We start from the raw sequence: 16,595 nt of genomic DNA, 5'->3' as shown, positions 1-16,595 counted from the left end.
GGAGGGGGCTCGGCCCACTCCGGGCACCGCCAGCACCTTGGGCCGAGGGGAGGGGGCTCGTTCTTCACCCCCCCCAGCCAAAAAATGGGTCTGGGGTCTGGGCGAGCCGGGGCTGCCCAGGGGCTCCCCGAGACCCCCCCCCAGTTCCGAGCTGTCCCCGAGGAGGAGGAGGCTCCGCCGGCCCGGGCGGCCGCTCTGCTCCTGGCCGCGGAGGGGTTAAAAACAAAAAACCAGGGGTTGGGGGTTTGGAGGTAAAGGGGTTTCGGGGGGGGGGGGAAAGGGGGGACGCCCCCTCCCCAAACGGAGGGGTCTCACCTTGGGGGGGGGTCCCGGCCCGTCGGTCCAGAGGGACTCGAGCTGCCGCGACAGTTCGTCCACTTTGGCCACGGCCGAGTCCAGCTCCACCTGCTTCAGGTCCATGTGCTGCATGGCCAGGGCTGCGGGACGCGGGAGGGCTGGGCTCAGGGAATTGGGGTCAGGGGTCTGGGGTCAGGGGTCAGGGGTCACTGAGGGTTTGGGGTCACTGAGGGTTTGGGGTCAGGGGTCTGGGGTCACTGAGGGTTTGGGGTCAGGGGTCTGGGGTCAGGGAATTGGGGTGGCTGCATGGCCAGGGCTGCGGGACGCGGGAGGGCTGGGCTCAGGGAATTGGGGTCAGGGGTCTGGGGTCAGGGGTCTGGGGTCACTGAGGGTTTGGGGTCACTGAGGGTTTGGGGTCAGGGAATTGGGGTCAGGGGTCTGGGGTCAGGAGTCAGGGAATTGGGGTGGCTGCATGGCCAGGGCTGCGGGACGCGGGAGGGCTGGGCTCAGGGAATTGGGGTCAGGGGTCTGGGGTCAGGGGTCAGGGGTCACTGAGGGTTTGGGGTCACTGAGGGTTTGGGGTCAGGGGTCTGGGGTCAGGGAATTGGGGTGGCTGCATGGCCAGGGCTGCGGGACGCGGGAGGGCTGGGCTCAGGGAATTGGGGTCAGGGAATTGGGGTCATTGAGGGTTTGGGCTCAGGGGTCTGGGGTCAGGGGTCTGGGGTTTGGGGTCAGGCAATTGGGGTTTGGGGTCAGGGGTCTGGGGTTTGGGGTCACTGAGGGTTTGGGGTCAGGGGTCTGGGCTCAGGGGTTTGGGGTCACTGAGGGTTTGGGGTCTGGGGTCTGGGGTCAGGGAATTGCGGTGGCTGCATGGCCAGGGCTCGGGACAGGGATATGGGGTGAGGGATTTGGGGTCATGGATTTGGGGTGGGGGGCACAGATTTGGGGTGGGGAGAGATTTGGGGTAAGGGGGAGAAGGGTTTGGGGTGGGGGGCACACACAGATTTGGGGTGGGGGGCACAGATTTGGGGTGACACATTTGGGGTGGGGGCACACACAGATTTGGGGTGGGGGGCACACAGATTTGGGGTGGGGGCACACACAGATTTGGGGTGACACACAGATTTGGGGTGACACAGATTTGGGGTGGGGGCACACACAGATTTGGGGTGACACAGATTTGGGGTGGGGGGCACACAGATTCGGGGTGACACACGGATTTGGGGTGACACAGATTTGGGGGGGGGGTCCCCAAAGCCCCCGCTCACACTGGAAGGTGAGGTCCAGCAGGTCCTGGGCGCTGCGCAGCCGCTCGCTGGCCATTGTCACCTCCTGGGGGGGACATTTGGGGAGGGGGCTCAGGGGACACCGGGGGACACCGGGGGGGCGGCACCCGATGGCGTCTGGGGCGTTTTTCAGGGGTGCTGAGGCGATTTAGGGACTTTTTTGGGGGTCACTTTAAGCCTTTTGGGGCAGTTTAAGGTTTTTTGGGGTCACTTTAAAGTTTTTCGGGGCATTTTAAGCCTTTTTTGGGGCAGTTTAAGGTTTTTTGGGGCAGTTTAAGATTTTTTGGGGCAGTTTAAGGCTTTTTTGGGGCAGTTTAAGGTTTTTTGGATCCGTTTAAGCCTTTTTTGGGGCAGTTTAAGGTTTTTTGGGCAGTTTAAGGTTTTTTTGGGATCACTTTAAGGTTTTTCGGGGCAGTTTAAGGTTTTTTGGGGTCACTTTAAAGTTTTTCGGGGCATTTTAAGCCTTTTTTGGGGCAGTTTAAGGTTTTTTGGGCAGTTTAAGGTTTTTTGGGGCAGTTTCAGCCTTTTTTCGGGGTCAGTTTAAGCCTTTTTTGGGGCAGTTTAAGGTTTTTTGGGCAGTTAAAGGTTTCTCAGGTCAGTTTAAGGTTTTTTGGGCAGTTTAAGGTTTTTTGGGGCAGTTTCAGCCTTTTTTCGGGGTCAGTTTAAGCCTTTTTTGGGGTCACTTTAAGGTTTTTTGGGCAGTTTAAGCCTTTTTTGGGGTCACTTTAAGGTTTTTTGGGGCAGTTTCAGCCTTTTTCCAGGGCGCTGTCCGGGATTTTGGGGGGATTTGGGGTTTTTGGACGGGGGCTCTGGGTGGGGAGGGGTCCCCGGGGGGATTTTGGGGACCCCCCCTCCCCCGAGCCGCGCCGCCCTGGGAACGCCGCGGGCGGGGCGTGCCGGGACCCGCTCGGGGCTCGTCAGCAGCGGCAGCACAACAGTCATTAACGGTAATTAACAGTAATTAGCGCTAATTAATCCATCGGGGCGCGGGGGGGGGGAGCGGCCTCCGCCCACCCCCCGGGGCAGGGCCCTGCTGGGGTCGTCCCCCCCCCGGAGAAAACGGGGCGGGACCCCCGTTTTTGGGGGGGATTTTTGGAGTTTTTTTGGGGATTTTTATGGGAATTCCCGGGAGGAGCGGGAATTTTGGGGGGGGGGGGGGGGGATTTTTGGGGGGGTGAGGGGGGGGATTGAGGGGTGTGAGGGTGGGATTTTGAGGTACCAGGGGGTGTCACCCCCCCCCCACCCCCTGCACCCCAAATCCCACCCAGGGGTCCCGGGCACCCCAGTACACCCCTCCCCCCCCCCAAAAAAAATTCCCACTCCCCAAATTTTCCCCCAAATCCCACCCGGGGCTCCGGTAACCGCGGGGGGGGGGGGTCGCGGTGGGTGTTGGGGGGTCCTGGGGGGGTCCCGGGGGGTGTTGGGGGGTCCCGGGGGGGGTCCCGGTGGGTTTTAGGGGGTACCTGGGGGGTCCCGGGGGGGTCCCGGGGGGTTTTAGGGGGTACCTGGGGGGGTCCCGGTGGGTGTTGGGGGTCCCGGGGGGGTCCCGGTGGGTGTTGGGGGTACCTGGGGGGGTCCCGGTGGGTGTTGGGGGTACCTGGGGGGGTCCCGGTAGGTGTTGGGGGTACCTGGGGGGGTCCCGGTAGGTGTTGGGGGTACCTGGGGGGGTCCCGGTGGGTGTTGGGGGTCCCGGGGGGGTCCCGGTAGGTGTTGGGGGGTACCTGGGGGGGTCCCGGTGGGTGTTGGGGGTCCCGGGGGGGTCCCGGTAGGTGTTGGGGGGTACCTGGGGGGGTCCCGGTGGGTGTTGGGGGTCCCGGGGGGGTCCCGGTAGGTGTTGGGGGGTACCTGGGGGGGTCCCGGTAGGTGTTGGGGGTACCTGGGGGGGTCCCGGGGGGTGTCGGTGAGTGCTGGGCGTACCTGGGAGGTACCGGAGGGGTCCCGCTGGTCCCTGGGGAGTTACCGGAGGGGTCCCGGTAGATACCTGGGAGTTACCGGAGGGGTCCCGGTGGGTACGGGAGGGGTCCCGGTGAGTCCCGGTGGGTACGGGAGGGGTCCCGGTGAGTCCCGGTAGTCCCTGGCAGTTACCGGAGGGGTCCCGGTGAGTCCCGGTAGTCCCTGGCAGGTACGGGAGGGCTCCCGGTAGTCCCTAGCAGTTACCGGAGGGGTCCCGGTGTGTCGGGCGCGTCCCCGCGGCCTCTCTCCCTCCCTCCGCCCAATTCCAGAGCGCTGGGTCACGCGGGGGAGGGCGCGGGGGGGGCCGCACCCGCGCCCCGGGGCACCGGGGGTGGGCGGGGACGGGGGCGGGGCGGGAACGGGGAACGGATCCCACGGGAAAAAGATCCTAAACACCGGGGGAGGATCCCACGGGGGGGAAGGGATCCCACGGGAAAGGAATCCCGGGGGGGGGGGGGCTGAAATCCCACGGGAGGGGGGAGCGGATCCCACGGGGGGGAGGGGTCCCAGGGAAGGATTTGGGGATCCAGGGGGGGTCCCAGGGAAGGATTCCGATCCCTCGGGGGGGGGTCCCAGGGAAGGATTTGGGGATCCCGGGGGGTCCCAGGGAAGGATCTGGGGGTCCCGGGGGGGTCCCGGGGAAGGATTTGGGGGTCCCGGGGGGGTCCCAGGGAAGGATCTGGGGATCCCGGGGGGGTCCCAGGGAAGGATTTGGGGGTCCCGGGGGGGGTCCCAGGGAAGGATTCGGGTCCCGGGGGGTCCAAGGGTAGGATTTGGGGATCCCGGGGGGGTCCCAGGGAAGGATTTGGGGGTTCCGGGGGGGTCCCAGGGAAGGATCTGGGGGTCCCGGGGGGGTCCCAGGAAAGGATCTGGGGGTCCCGGGGGTGTCCCGGGGAAGGATTTGGGGATCCCGGGGGTGTCCCGGGGAAGGATTTGAGGATCCCGGGGGTGTCCCGGGGAAGGATTTGAGGATCCCGGGGGTGTCCCGGGGAAGGATTCGGGTCCCGGGGGGTCCCGGGAAAGGATTTGGGGGTCCCGGGGGGTCCCAGGGAAGGATTTGGGGATCCCGGGGGGTCCCAGGGAAGGATTCCGATCCCTCGGGGGGGGTCTCCGTTCCCTCGGGGGGGGAACTCCCCCCACCCAAACTTTCCCGCCCCTCCCCGGTACCTGCAGCTCCGCTCCTCCCGGCCACGCCCCCGCCCGTCCCGTCCCGGTGCACGCCGGGAACGCTGCCCGGACCGGATCTCCCCCTCCCCAAATCCCCGGCCCCGCCCCTCCGGAGCCCCCCGACCCCCCCCGGGCCCGGTTTCCCTCCCCCCCGCCTCCCCCCGGGGCCGGGGTCGTTCCGGGGGGAGGGTCACTGTGCCTTTAAATGCCGCCCGCGGGAGGCCACGCCCACGCCCATATAAAGACGCGATGGGGCGTGGTCTGTGGGAAAACCACGCCCTTCTAGCCCCGCCCAGGAATGTACCAAGTGCGCGGCGGGACGGGGGGAGGCGGAGCCGGGCGGGCACGCGGCGGCGGCGGCATGGAGGGTGAGGGGGGGGACACGGGGGGACACTTGGGGACATTTGGGGACATTTGGGGACACTGGGGGGGTCTGGGGGTGGTGGGGGACGCGGGGACGTGGCGGAGATTGAGGACGGGGGGGGGCGGGGATGCGCGGAGGGACACGTGGGCCTGGGGGGGACATTGAGGACATTGGGGGGTCTGGGGGTCATTGGGGGGACATTGGGGGACATTGGGGGGTGTGGGGGTCATTGGGGGGACATTTGGGGACATTCGGGGGTTTGGGGTCATTGGGGGGACATTGGGGGGACATTTGGGGACATTGGGTGCTGTGGGGGTCATTGGGGGGACATTGGGGGCACATTGGGGACATTTGGGGACATTCGGGGGTCTGGGGGTCATTGGGGGGACATTTGGGGACATTGGGGGGACATTTGGGGACATTGGGGGGTCATTGGGGGGACATTTGGGGGTGTGGGGGACATTGGGGGACACGGGGCACATTGGGGGGACATTGGGGGGGGACAGGGGAAAACAGGGGAGGGGACACTGACGGGGACCCCGAGGGTGGCCCGGGGGTGACAGCCGTGTCCCCAGGGCCGCTGCGGTTCCGGTGTCCCCCCGAATTTGAGGCGGTGGCCGGGGGGGTCCCGCTGGGGGGGCCGGGCTCGGAGCTGTGGCTGATCCGCGCCCCCAAGGACTTCTGTCCCCAGAGGTGACAACGGGGGGGGGACACGGGGGGTGACAAAGGGGGACACGGGGAGGGGGACAATGGGGACATGGAGGGGGGACACGGGGGGGGACAGCGTGGGGGGCACGGGGAGGTGACAATGAGGACATGGGGGGGTGACAATGGGAGGGGACAATGGGGACATGGGGGGGTGACAATGAGGACATGGGGGGTGACAGTGGGAGGGGACAATGGGGACATGGGGGGGTGACAATGAGGACATGGGGGGTGACAGTGGGAGGGGGCAATGGGGACATGGGGGGGTGACAATGAGGACATGGGGGGTGACAATGGGGACATGGAGGGGTGACAGTGGGGGGACAGCGGGGACGTGGGGGGGGGGTGACAATGGCGGGGTCACAAGAACACGGGGGTGGCACTGCCATGGGGGGGGGTCACAGTGCCACTGAGGGGTGACAATGACAATGGGGAGGTGACAACGACTATGGGGAGGCGTGACAGTGACAACGGGGGGGTGACAGTGATGATGGGGGGGTGACAATGATGATGGGGGGTGACAGTGACAACGGGGAGGTGACAATGATGATGGGGGGGTGACAGTGACAACGGGGAGGTGACAATGCCGTTGTCCCCAGCCTGGAGGGCTGCCCGGTGCCCCTGAGCGGCCTGGAGCGGCTGCGGACCCCCGCGGGCGGTGACAATGACAACGACAACAACGACACCGACACGTCCAAGCTCTACGTGCTGCGGGCCGGCCCGGGGACGCCGGACTGTCCCCTGCTGCTGTCCCCCGTCCCCTCCGGGGGGACCCTGGCCTGCGCCCCCCCCCCTGCGGGGGTCCCTGACCATCGCCCAGAGCTTCGCGAGCCCCCCGGCGAGCCCCCCCGCGAGGAAGAGGAGGAGGAAGGCCAAGGGGACGGCGGGGCCGGTGGCACTTGGGGACACGGGCACAGCGGAGGGGACAACGCCACCCGAGGAGGGGACAGAGGCCGGGGAGGGGCCGGGACCCCCCCAGGAGCCCCCGGTGACCCCCCAGGAGCCCGAGGGGGCCACGAGGAAGAGGAGGAAGAAGAAGAAGCACAAAGGGGAGGAGCGGGAGTGACGCCGAGTGTCACCTTTGTCACCTTTGTCACCTTTGTCGCCACTAAACGTCGTTTATTACCAAAAAACCAAAATCGGGATTTTGGGGGGATTTTGGGGGGATTTTGGGGTCACCGCGGGGTCTTGAGGAAAGGCTCGTGCAGGACATCGAAGAGTCGCTTGGCCTGGTTGGGGACAAAGGGACACGGTCACGGGGGTGTGCCCGATGTCCCCAAGTGTCCCCGAGGTCACTTTTTGTCCCTCACCTTTTGGGGTCCCACGCCGGGACAAAGGGACAAATCCTCCCGGGACGCTCCGGCCACGGCCGCCAGCGACTGTGGGGGAGGGGAGGGACACGCCGAGGTGACAAAAACTCGGGGTGGGGGGACACGAAGGTGACAAACTCGGGGCGTGACACAGAGGTGACAATGTGACAATGTCGCTCACCCCGAAGGTCCCCAGCAGGCTCAGGGCGTCGGTTTTGTTGACGGATTTGACGCTGGTCAGGCAGTCTGTCACCTGCGGGGGGAGGTGACATCGGGCTGGGGACAGCTGGGGACACACTGGGGACACCTGGTGACACTTTGGGGACACCTGGGGACACTTTGGGGACACCTGGTGACAGTTTGGGGACCCATGAGGACAGTTCTGGGGACCTTTGGGGATACCTGGGGACCCTTGGGGATACCTGGTGACACTTTGGGGACACTTTGGGGACCCCTGGGGACACTTTGGGGACACCTGAGGACCCATGAGGACAGTTTTGGGGACCTTTGGGGATACCTGGGGACCCTTGGGGATACCTGGTGACACTTTGGGGACCCCTGGGGACACTTTGGGGACACCTGAGGACCCATGAGGACAGTTTTGGGGACCTTTGGGGATACCTGGGGACCCTTGGGGATACCTGGTGACACTTTGAGGCCCCCTGGGGACACTTTGGGGACACCTGAGGACCCATGAGGACAGTTCTGGGGACCCTTGGGGATACCTGGGGACCCCTGGGGACACTTTGGGGACACCTGAGGACCCATGAGGACAGTTTTGGGGACCCTTGGGGACACCTGGTGACACTTTGGGGCCCCCTGGGGACACTTTGGGGACAGACCCGTGACAGGAAGTCGTGCTCCACGCGCTCCTTGAGCAGGTCGGGCGGTTTCTGCTCGTAGGATTTGAAGGTCTCCAGGTACCTGCCGGCCTCCTCGGGGCTGGGGGGACGTTTGGGGACATCAGGGGACACCCCGGGGGGCGGCAGGAGGTGACAAAGGGGACAGGCCGTACCTCCAGGCCAGCAGCAGCGTGCAGTCGGTGAGGAGACAAACCTTGGCCAGGTCCTTGAGAGACTGCGCGGGGTCACGCTGCGGGGACAGGTGAGGGGACAGGTGACACAGGGACAGGTCAGGGGACATGGGGACAGGTCCTTGAGAGACTGCGCGGGGTCACACTGTGGGGACAGGTGACACAGGGACAGGGACAGGTCAGGGGACATGGGGACAGGTGAGGGGACATGGGGACAGGTGAGGGGACCTGGAGACAGGTGAGAGGACAGGGACAGGGGGTCCTTCTAGGGGACAGGGACAGGGAGTGACAGTGACGCGGTGACAACGACAGTGACAGTGACGCCTCACCACGTCCACCTGCAGCAGCAGCACCTGGAGGCCGAAGCTCCGCCCCAGCGCCCGGAGCCGCTCGTGGATGTACTCGGGGTTCAGGTGGTGGTACCTGAGACTGGGGGGGACAGCGACAGCTGGGGACACACCTGGGGACACACCTGGGGACACACCTGGGGGGACACCTGGGGACACCGAGGGCACACCTCTGCTCACCTGTGCACACCTAAGGGGACACTGAGGGGACACCTGTGCCCACCTGCGGACACTGAGGACGCATCTGTGCACATCTGGGGACACCTGTGCATACCTGGGGACACTGAGGGGACACTAAGGGCTCACCTGTGCCCACCTGAGCTCACCTGAGGAAGAGCGCGCAGCTGCTCTGGCCCAGGACGTAATCAGGGACGACGTCCCCAAACTCCCAGGGGACGTTTCGGATGAACTTCAGCACCGGATTGCCACGCTGGGGGCACGGCATGTCGCGACATCAGCCCCAGACCCCGCGATATCGGGGTCAGAGTCCCCCCATGCCGCGACATGAGCCCCAGACCCCGCGATATCGGGGTCAGAGTCCCCCCATGCCGCGACATCAGCCCCAGACCCCGCGATATCGGGGTCAGAGTCCCCCCATGTCGCGACATCAGCCCCAGACCCCGCGATATCGGGGTCAGAGTCCCCCCATGTCGCGACATCAGCCCCAGACCCCGCGATATCGGGGTCAGAGTCCCCCCCATGTCGCGACATGAGCCCCAGACTCCGCGATATCGGGGTCAGAGTCCCCCCATGCCGCGACATCAGCCCCAGACCCTGCGATATCAGGGTCAGAGTCCCCCCATGCCGCGACATGAGCCCCAGACCCCGCGATATCGGGGTCAGAGTCCCCCCATGCCGCGACATGAGCCCCAGACCCCGCGATATCGGGGTCAGAGTCCCCCCATGCCGCGACATGAGCCCCAGACCCCACGATATCGGGGTCAGAGTCCCCCCATGTCGCGACATCAGCCCCAGACCCCGCGATATCGGGGTCAGAGTCCCCCCATGCCGCGACATGAGCCCCAGACCCCGCGATATCGGGGTCAGTCCCCCCCATGCCGCGACATCAGCCCCAGACCCTGCGATATCAGGGTCAGAGTCCCCCCATGTCGCGACATCAGCCCCAGACCCCGCGATATCGGGGACAGTACCCACCCCCCATGTCGCGACATCAGCCCCAGACCCCACGATATCGGGGACAGTACCCACCCCCCATGTCGCGACATGGCCCCGCCCACCTGCCGCGGGCTGACGATGATGCTGCTGCTCTTGGTGCCCGGTTTGAGCACGGGCAGGGCCGGCACCGGCCGGGCCTGGGTCTGCTCCTGGTCCCGGGTCTGCTCCCGGTTCTGGTTCTGATCCCGGTCCTGATCCCGGTCCCGGTTCTGGTTCTGATCCCGGTCCTTCCCCCGGTCCCGGTTCTGCTCCCGGTCCTGGTTCTGCTCCCGGTCCCGGTGCTGGTTCTGATCCCGGGTCTGCTCCCGGTCCTGATCCCGGTCCCGATTCTGCTCCCCGTGGGTCCGGACCGCTCCCGCCGGGACCCTCCCGGTGCCCCCCGAGCCCCGCACCACGAACTCGGCGTAAGAACCGGGACCGGGCGGAAGCGGAACCGGCACCGGGACCGCGGGGGGCGCGGCGGAGGCTCGGAACAGCGACGGCACCTGGCGGGGACACGGCGGTCACCTCCCCCCCGCCGCCCCTTTCCCGGTCCCCGGGATGTCCCCGGTGTCCCCTCCCGGGACCCCCGGTGTCCCCACCCGCCCAGTTCCCGGTCCCCGGGATGTCCCCGGTGTCCCCTCCCGCCACCGCCGGTACCGGAGGCTCGTCGGGTCCCTCCTGCCGGAGCGTGAAACGGCGCCGCTTCCCCCCCGCTGCTGGTGTCGGTTCCGGTGCCGGGTCCGTGGCGGCTCCGGAATTCGGGGCCGGGTCCATGGCGGGGTTCGGGGGGTCCCGGGGTCGGTTTTGGGGGTCCCGGTTTTAGGGTCCCGGGTTCGGTTCAGGGGTTCCCGGGGTCGGTTTTAGGGTCTCTGAGTCGGTTTTGGAGTCCCGGGTTCGGTTCCGGGGGGTCCCGGCGTCGGGTTCGGGGGGGTCCCGGTGTCGGTTTTGGGGTCCCGGTGTCGGTTTGTGGTCCCGGTGTCGGTTTTGGGGTCCCGGGTTCCGTTTTGGGGTCCCGGTGTCGGTTTTGTGGTCCCGGTGTCGGTTTTGGGGTCCCGGTGTCGGTTTGTGGTCCCGGTGTCGGTTTTGTGGTCCCGGTGTCGGTTTTGGGGTCCCGGTGTCGGTTTTGGGGTCCCGGGTTCTGTTTTGGCGGTTCCGGAACCGCCGCGCGCGCGCTCCGGTACCGCGGAAAGGGCGTGACCGAGTCTCTCCCCTCCCGATTGGACCGCTGCACTGTCAATCAAACCGCCGAACCGCGCCCCCTTTCTCACCACGGTGAAGGGGCGTGACCGCCGCGCGCTGGTGGGCGTGGCTATGGATCCGCGGCCACGCCCCCCCATGACAATGACAGCCCGGGGGGGACACGGGGGGACCCCAAAGGCCACCAGAACGACGGGGGGACCCCAAAAGCCACCCGAGGGAGGGGACAAGGATGACAAGGGGCCACCAAGGTCCCCAAAAGCCACCCGAGGGAGGGGACAAGGATGACAAGGGGCCACCAAAGTCCCCAAAAGCCACCCGAGGGAGGGGACAAGGATGACAAGGGGCCACCAAGGTCCCCAAAAGCCACCCGAGGGAGGGGACAAGGATGACAAGGGGCCACCAAGGTCCCCAAAAGCCACCCGAGGGAGGGGACAAGGATGACAAGGGGCCACCAAAGTCCCCAAAAGCCACCCGAGGGAGGGGACAAGGATGACAAGGAGCCACCAAGGTCCCCAGAAGCCACCAAGCAAGCACTCGGAGCCACATCGGTGCCACCCCTTTATTGCCCTCCCGCCCCCTCCCCAAAGCCGGGGGGCTCCCGGGGACCCCCGGAGGGTCCCAGCAGGTGACACAGGCGGGGCCACACGCGGGGGTCGCGGGTGGCCCGGGCCAGCAGCCGCGTGTGTCGCCGCAATGTCGCGATATCCCCCTGCGTGCGCCGGTTGTGGCGGAGCAGGGCCCCGGTGCGCAGCGCCAGCACCGCCAGCAGCGCCCCGCCCAGGGAACCGCGGGGACACGGCGACAGCTCCGGCGGTGGCACCGGGGGACACCGGCGGGTCCCCTCCGAGCCGGCGACAGCGACAGCCGCGGGCGGGGCCGGGAGCAGCAGCAGCAGGGGACGGGCGGGTCCCGGGGGCTGCGGGACGGGAGGGGACAAGAGTGACCGGGGACGGAGACACGGAGCGGCCCGGGACCGGGACAGCGGGATTGGGAATGTCCCGGGACAGGGACAGCGGGATTGGGAACGTCCCGGGACAGGGACTGCGGGATTGGGAATGTCCCGGTACAGGGACAGCGGGAATGGGAACGTCCCGGGACCGGGACAGCGGGATTGGGAACGTCCCGGGACCGGGACTGCGGGATTGGGAACGTCCCGGGACCGGGACAGCGGGAATGGGAACGTCCCGGGACCGGGACAGCGGGATTGGGAACGTCCCGGGACCGGGACAGGGACAGCGGGATTGGGAACGTCCCGGGACCGGGACAGCGGGAATGGGAACGTCCCGGGACAGGGACAGCGGGATTGGGAACGTCCCGGGACAGGGACTGCGGGATTGGGAACGTCCCGGTACAGGGACAGCGGGAATGGGAACGTCCCGGGACCGGGACTGCGGGATTGGGAACGTCCCGGGACCGGGACTGCGGGATTGGGAACGTCCCGGGACCGGGACAGCGGGAATGGGAACGTCCCGGGACCGGGACAGCGGGATTGGGAACGTCCCGGGACCGGGACAGCGGGATTGGGAACGTCCCGGGACAGGGACAGCGGGAATGGGAACGTCCCGGGACCGGGACTGCGGGATTGGGAACGTCCCGGGACCGGGACTGCGGGATTGGGAACGTCCCGGGACCGGGACAGCGGGAATGGGAACGTCCCGGGACCGGGACAGCGGGATTGGGAACGTCCCGGGACCGGGACAGCGGGAATGGGAACGTCCCGGGACCGGGACAGCGGGATTGGGAACGTCCCGGGACCGGGACAGCGGGATTGGGAACGTCCCGGGACCGGGACAGGGACAGCGGGATTGGGAACGTCCCGGGACCGGGACAGCGGGAATGGGAACGTCCCGGGACAGGGACAGCGGGATTGGGAACGTCCCGGGACAGGGACTGCGGGATTGGGAACGTCCCGGGACCGGGACAGCGGGAATGGGAACGTCCCGGGACAGGGACAGCGGGATTGGGAACGTCCCGGGACCGGGACTGCGGGATTGGGAACGTCCCGGGACCGGGACAGCGGGAATGGGAACGTCTCGGGACCGGGACAGCGGGATTGGGAACGTCCCGGGACCGGGACAGCGGGAATGGGAACGTCCCGGGACCGGGACAGCGGGATTGGGAACGTCCCGGGACCGGGACAGCGGGAATGGGAACGTCCCGGGACCGGGACAGCGGGATTGGGAACGTCCCGGGACCGGGACAGCGGGAATGGGAACGTCCCGGGACCGGGACAGCGGGAATGGGAACGTCCCGGGACCGGGACTGCGGGATTAGGAACGTCCCGGGACAGGGACTGCGGGATTGGGAACGTCCCGGGACAGGGACTGCGGGATTGGGAACGTCCCGGGACCGGGACAGCGGGATTGGGAACGTCCCGGGACCGGGACAGCGGGATTGGGAACGTCCCGGTACAGGGACAGCGGGATTGGGAACGTCCCGGGACCGGGACAGCGGGATTGGGAACGTCCCGGGACCGGGACAGCGGGATTGGGAACGTCCCGGGACAGGGACAGCGGGATTGGGAATGTCCCGGGACCGGGACAGCGGGATTGGGAACGTCCCGGGACCGGGACAGCGGGAATGGGAACGTCCCGGGACCGGAACCACCGGGATTTCAATCATCCCGGTCCCGGATGCTCCCGGATCCAGCCCATCCCGGTACCGGAACCCCGGCCCATCCCGGTACCGTTACCTGCGGGCCCGGGTGGGCGTGGCCGAGCACCGGCGGCTGCTCCGTGTCCGTCCGCTCGCACCTGCCCAGGTGCTCCGAGCCCGAATCTGCGGAGCGGGAATGAGCCCGGGACTCGGGACCGGGAGCCCCGGGACCCCGGACGGGACCCCCGGGACAAGGGATAGGACCCCCGGGACGGGACCCCCGGGATCCCCGGGACGAGGGACGGGACCCCCGGGACGAGACCCCCGGGACCAGGGACGGGACCCCCGGGACGAGACCCCCGGGACCAGGGACGGGACCCCCGGGACGAGACCCCCGGCACCGCCCCCCGCCTACCTGAAAACCCCGAATCCTGCTCGGAGTCGCTGCCCGGGGGGGGCTGCGCCCCTTTTTGGGGGGTCCCCGGGAGGGGCGGGGACAGCGGGGACCCCCCCGGGGCCACCCCCGGCTCGTGCGGCATCGGGGCGGCCCCGCCTGTGGGGACAGCGGGACCCTGGGGGGGTCTGGGGGCTTTGGCGACAGCGGGGGGGTCACGGCGCCTCCACGTCCCCTGTTGTCCCCCCCGGTGTCGCTCGTCCCCAAAACCCCTCCCGTCCCCGTGTGTCCCCCCGGTGTCGCTCGTCCCCAAATTCCTGTGTCCCCCTGTGTCCCCCCGGTGTCGCTCGTCCCCAAATTCCTGTGTCCCCGTGTGTCCCCCCGGTGTCGCTCGTCCCCAAATCCCTGTGTCCCCGTGTGTCCCCCCGGTGTCGCTCGTCCCCAAATCCCCTCCTTGTCCCCGTGTGTCCCCCCGGTGTCGCTCGTCCCCAAATCCCTGTGTCCCCGTGTGTCTCCCCGGTGTCGCTCGTCCCCAAATCCCCTCCTTGTCCCCGTGTGTCCCCCCCGGTGTCGCTCGTCCCCAAATCCCCTCCTGTCCCCGTGTGTCCCCCCGGTGTCGCTCGTCCCCAAATCCCTGTGTCCCCGTGTGTCCCCCCGGTGTCGCTCGTCCCCAAATTCCTGTGTCCCCGTGTGTCCCCCCGGTGTCGCTCGTCCCCAAATCCCCTCCCGTCCCCGTGTGTCCCCCCGGTGTCGCTCGTCCCCAAATTCCTGTGTCCCCGTGTGTCCCCCCCGGTGTCGCTCGTCCCCAAATCCCCTCCCGTCCCCGTGTGTCCCCCCGGTGTCGCTCGTCCCCAAATTCCTGTGTCCCCGTGTGTCCCCCCGGTGTCGCTCGTCCCCAAATCCCCTCTTGTCCCCGTGTGTCCCCCCGGTGTCGCTCGTCCCCAAATTCCTGTGTCCCCCCACGTCCCCTGTGTCCCCCCGGTGTCGCTCGTCCCCAAATCCCCTCCCGTCCCCGTGTGTCCCCCCGGTGTCGCTCGTCCCCAAATTACTGTGTCCCCGTGTGTCCCCCCCGGTGTCGCTCGTCCCCAAATCCCCTCCCGTCCCCGTGTGTCCCCCCGGTGTCGCTCGTCCCCAAATCCCCTCCTTGTCCCCCCGGTGTCGCTCGTCCCCAAATCCCTGTGTCCCCCCGTGTGTCCCCCCGGTGTCGCTCGTCCCCAAATTCCTGTGTCCCCCTGTGTCCCCCCGGTGTCGCTCGTCCCCAAATCCCCTCCCGTCCCCGTGTGTCCCCCCGGTGTCGCTCGTCCCCAAATTCCTGTGTCCCCGTGTGTCCCCCCCGGTGTCGCTCGTCCCCAAATCCCCTCCCGTCCCCGTGTGTCCCCCCGGTGTCGCTCGTCCCCAAATTCCTGTGTCCCCGTGTGTCTCCCCGGTGTCGCTCGTCCCCAAATCCCCTCCCGTCCCCGTGTGTCCCCCCGGTGTCGCTCGTCCCCAAATTCCTGTGTCCCCGTGTGTCCCCCCGGTGTCGCTCGTCCCCAAATCCCCTCCCGTCCCCGTGTGTCCCCCCGGTGTCGCTCGTCCCCAAATCCCCTCCCGTCCCCGTGTGTCCCCCCGGTGTCGCTCGTCCCCAAATCCCTGTGTCCCCCCGTGTGTCCCCCCCCATTCCCCTGTCCATGTGTCCCCTCCAGTGTCACTTTTGTCCCCAAACCCCCCCGTCCCCTCCCGTCCCCCCGTACCTGCCTGTCTCCGGTACCGCTGCGGGCGCGGGCTCCCACCGGCGCCGGTACCGGCCAGCGGGTCCCGGGGCTCCGCTCCCGCTCCCGGTCAGAGGGTTCCGTTCCCTTTCGGCGGCTCCGCTCCCGGTTCTGGGTGTCCTGGTCCCGTTCGGGAGCTCCGGTCCCGGTTCTGGGGGTCCCGGTTCCGTTCGGGAGCTCCGATCCCCCTCAGGGGGCTCCGGTCCCGGTCCGGTTCCCGTTCGGGAGCTCCGTTCCCGGTCAGGGGCTCCCGGTTCCGGTCAGGGGCTCCCGGTTCCGGTCCGGTTCCCGTTCAGGGGCTCCCGGTTCCGGTCAGGGGCTCCCGGTTCCGTTCCCGGTTCCCGTTCGAGGTTTCCGTTCCCGGTTCTGGGGGCGAATCCCGGACTCCCCCAAGCCCCGCCCACGTCCCGCCCCCTCCAACCTTGACCGACGACCGCGGCGACCAATGGGAAGCCCCCGCATGGGGTCACGTGCCCTCCGCGCGCCACGTGCGGCCGCGGGGCCGGTACTGGGACACGTGAGGGGGCGTGGCCTGACCGGAGCACGTGGCCAAGGGGAGGGGCCGCCGCCAGAGACACGTGACCGGCGAGAGGGGGGAGACGGAGACCCCCAAAAATTACCGGGACCCCCAAAAATTGGGGCTCCCTCATCCCTGGAGCTGCTTTTTTTTCCCAAAAAGTGGGAAAATTCCCCCCAAATTGGGAAAATTTTCCCCAAAAGCGAGAAAATTCCCCCCCCAAAACTGGGAAAATCTCCCCCCAAAAGCGAGAAAATTCCCCCCAAAGTAAGAAAATTCCCCCAAATTTTGGGAAAATCACCCCCCAAAATGGGAAAATGCCCCCAAAAAGTGGGAAAATTCCCCCAAATTTTGGGAAAATGCCCCCCCCCCCCAAAGTGTGAAAACCGCAACAGTTTCCACTACAACCACGTGGAAATATTCCCCCCGAAAAAGTGGGAAAAGTCTCCCCCGAAAATTGGGAAAACCCCGAATTGGTGGGAAAATACGCCCCAAAAAGTGGGAAAACGCAGAGTGGAAAT

General features: G+C 67.3%; 3 protein-coding genes across 4 annotated transcripts; all 3 read right to left on the bottom strand.

Moving 5' to 3' along the window:
• Positions 1-18: 18 nt before the first annotated feature.
• Positions 19-4,891, bottom strand: LOC136305679 (relA-associated inhibitor-like; the record flags this gene model as incomplete). Its single annotated transcript, XM_066208982.1, has 6 exons — positions 4,704-4,891; positions 3,669-3,698; positions 3,460-3,564; positions 1,566-1,629; positions 316-437; positions 19-201 (listed from the first exon to the last, which is right to left on the bottom strand). Coding segments are annotated over exons 4-6 (360 nt in total), but the record flags the coding sequence as incomplete, so codon positions are not given.
• A 1,970-nt stretch (positions 4,892-6,861) lies between these two features.
• ERCC1 (ERCC excision repair 1, endonuclease non-catalytic subunit) lies at positions 6,862-10,867 on the bottom strand. Its single transcript, XM_066208978.1, is given in 11 exon segments — positions 6,862-7,001; positions 7,083-7,151; positions 7,264-7,335; positions 7,925-8,024; positions 8,098-8,174; positions 8,445-8,544; positions 8,789-8,892; positions 9,701-9,812; positions 9,814-9,868; positions 9,871-10,123; positions 10,278-10,867. Coding segments are annotated over 11 exon segments (1,113 nt in total). The 5' UTR covers positions 10,395-10,867; the 3' UTR covers positions 6,862-6,947.
• Positions 10,868-11,377: 510 nt separating this feature from the next.
• LOC136305677 (cleavage and polyadenylation specificity factor subunit 6-like) lies at positions 11,378-15,948 on the bottom strand. Of its 2 annotated transcripts, none has more exons than XM_066208980.1 (4): positions 15,540-15,948; positions 13,831-13,987; positions 13,513-13,598; positions 11,378-11,736 (listed from the first exon to the last, which is right to left on the bottom strand). In XM_066208980.1, the coding sequence occupies exons 2-4, from the start codon at positions 13,952-13,954 to the stop codon at positions 11,380-11,382; spliced, it is 567 nt and encodes a 188-aa protein (XP_066065077.1). In that variant the 5' UTR covers positions 13,955-13,987; positions 15,540-15,948; the 3' UTR covers positions 11,378-11,379. The 2 variants fall into 2 exon arrangements, with proteins under 2 accessions (XP_066065077.1, XP_066065076.1); XM_066208979.1 differs by having other exon boundaries at positions 13,831-13,968.
• Between the last annotated feature and the right edge of the window lie 647 nt (positions 15,949-16,595).

Source organism: Chamaea fasciata, unplaced genomic scaffold (assembly GCF_029207755.1).
Source record: "Chamaea fasciata isolate MVZ Bird 193981 ecotype frontalis unplaced genomic scaffold, bChaFas1.0.hap1 SCAF_569, whole genome shotgun sequence".
NCBI lineage: Eukaryota > Metazoa > Chordata > Aves > Passeriformes > Sylviidae > Chamaea > Chamaea fasciata.
The sequence above is the reverse complement of the archived record's forward strand: the minus strand, read 5'-3'. Positions and strand labels throughout refer to the sequence as shown.

Coding starts and splice junctions, on each gene's coding strand:
- LOC136305677 (XM_066208980.1), bottom strand. CDS start 13,954: ATGCCGCACGAGCCGGGGGTGGCCCCGGGGGGGTCCCCGCTGTCCCCG. Junction 13,599..13,830: donor GCAGGATTCGGGGTTTTCAG/GTAGGCGGGGGG, acceptor CCCGCTCCGCAG/ATTCGGGCTCGGAGCACCTG. Junction 11,737..13,512: donor ACGCCCACCCGGGCCCGCAG/GTAACGGTACCG, acceptor CCCGTCCCGCAG/CCCCCGGGACCCGCCCGTCC.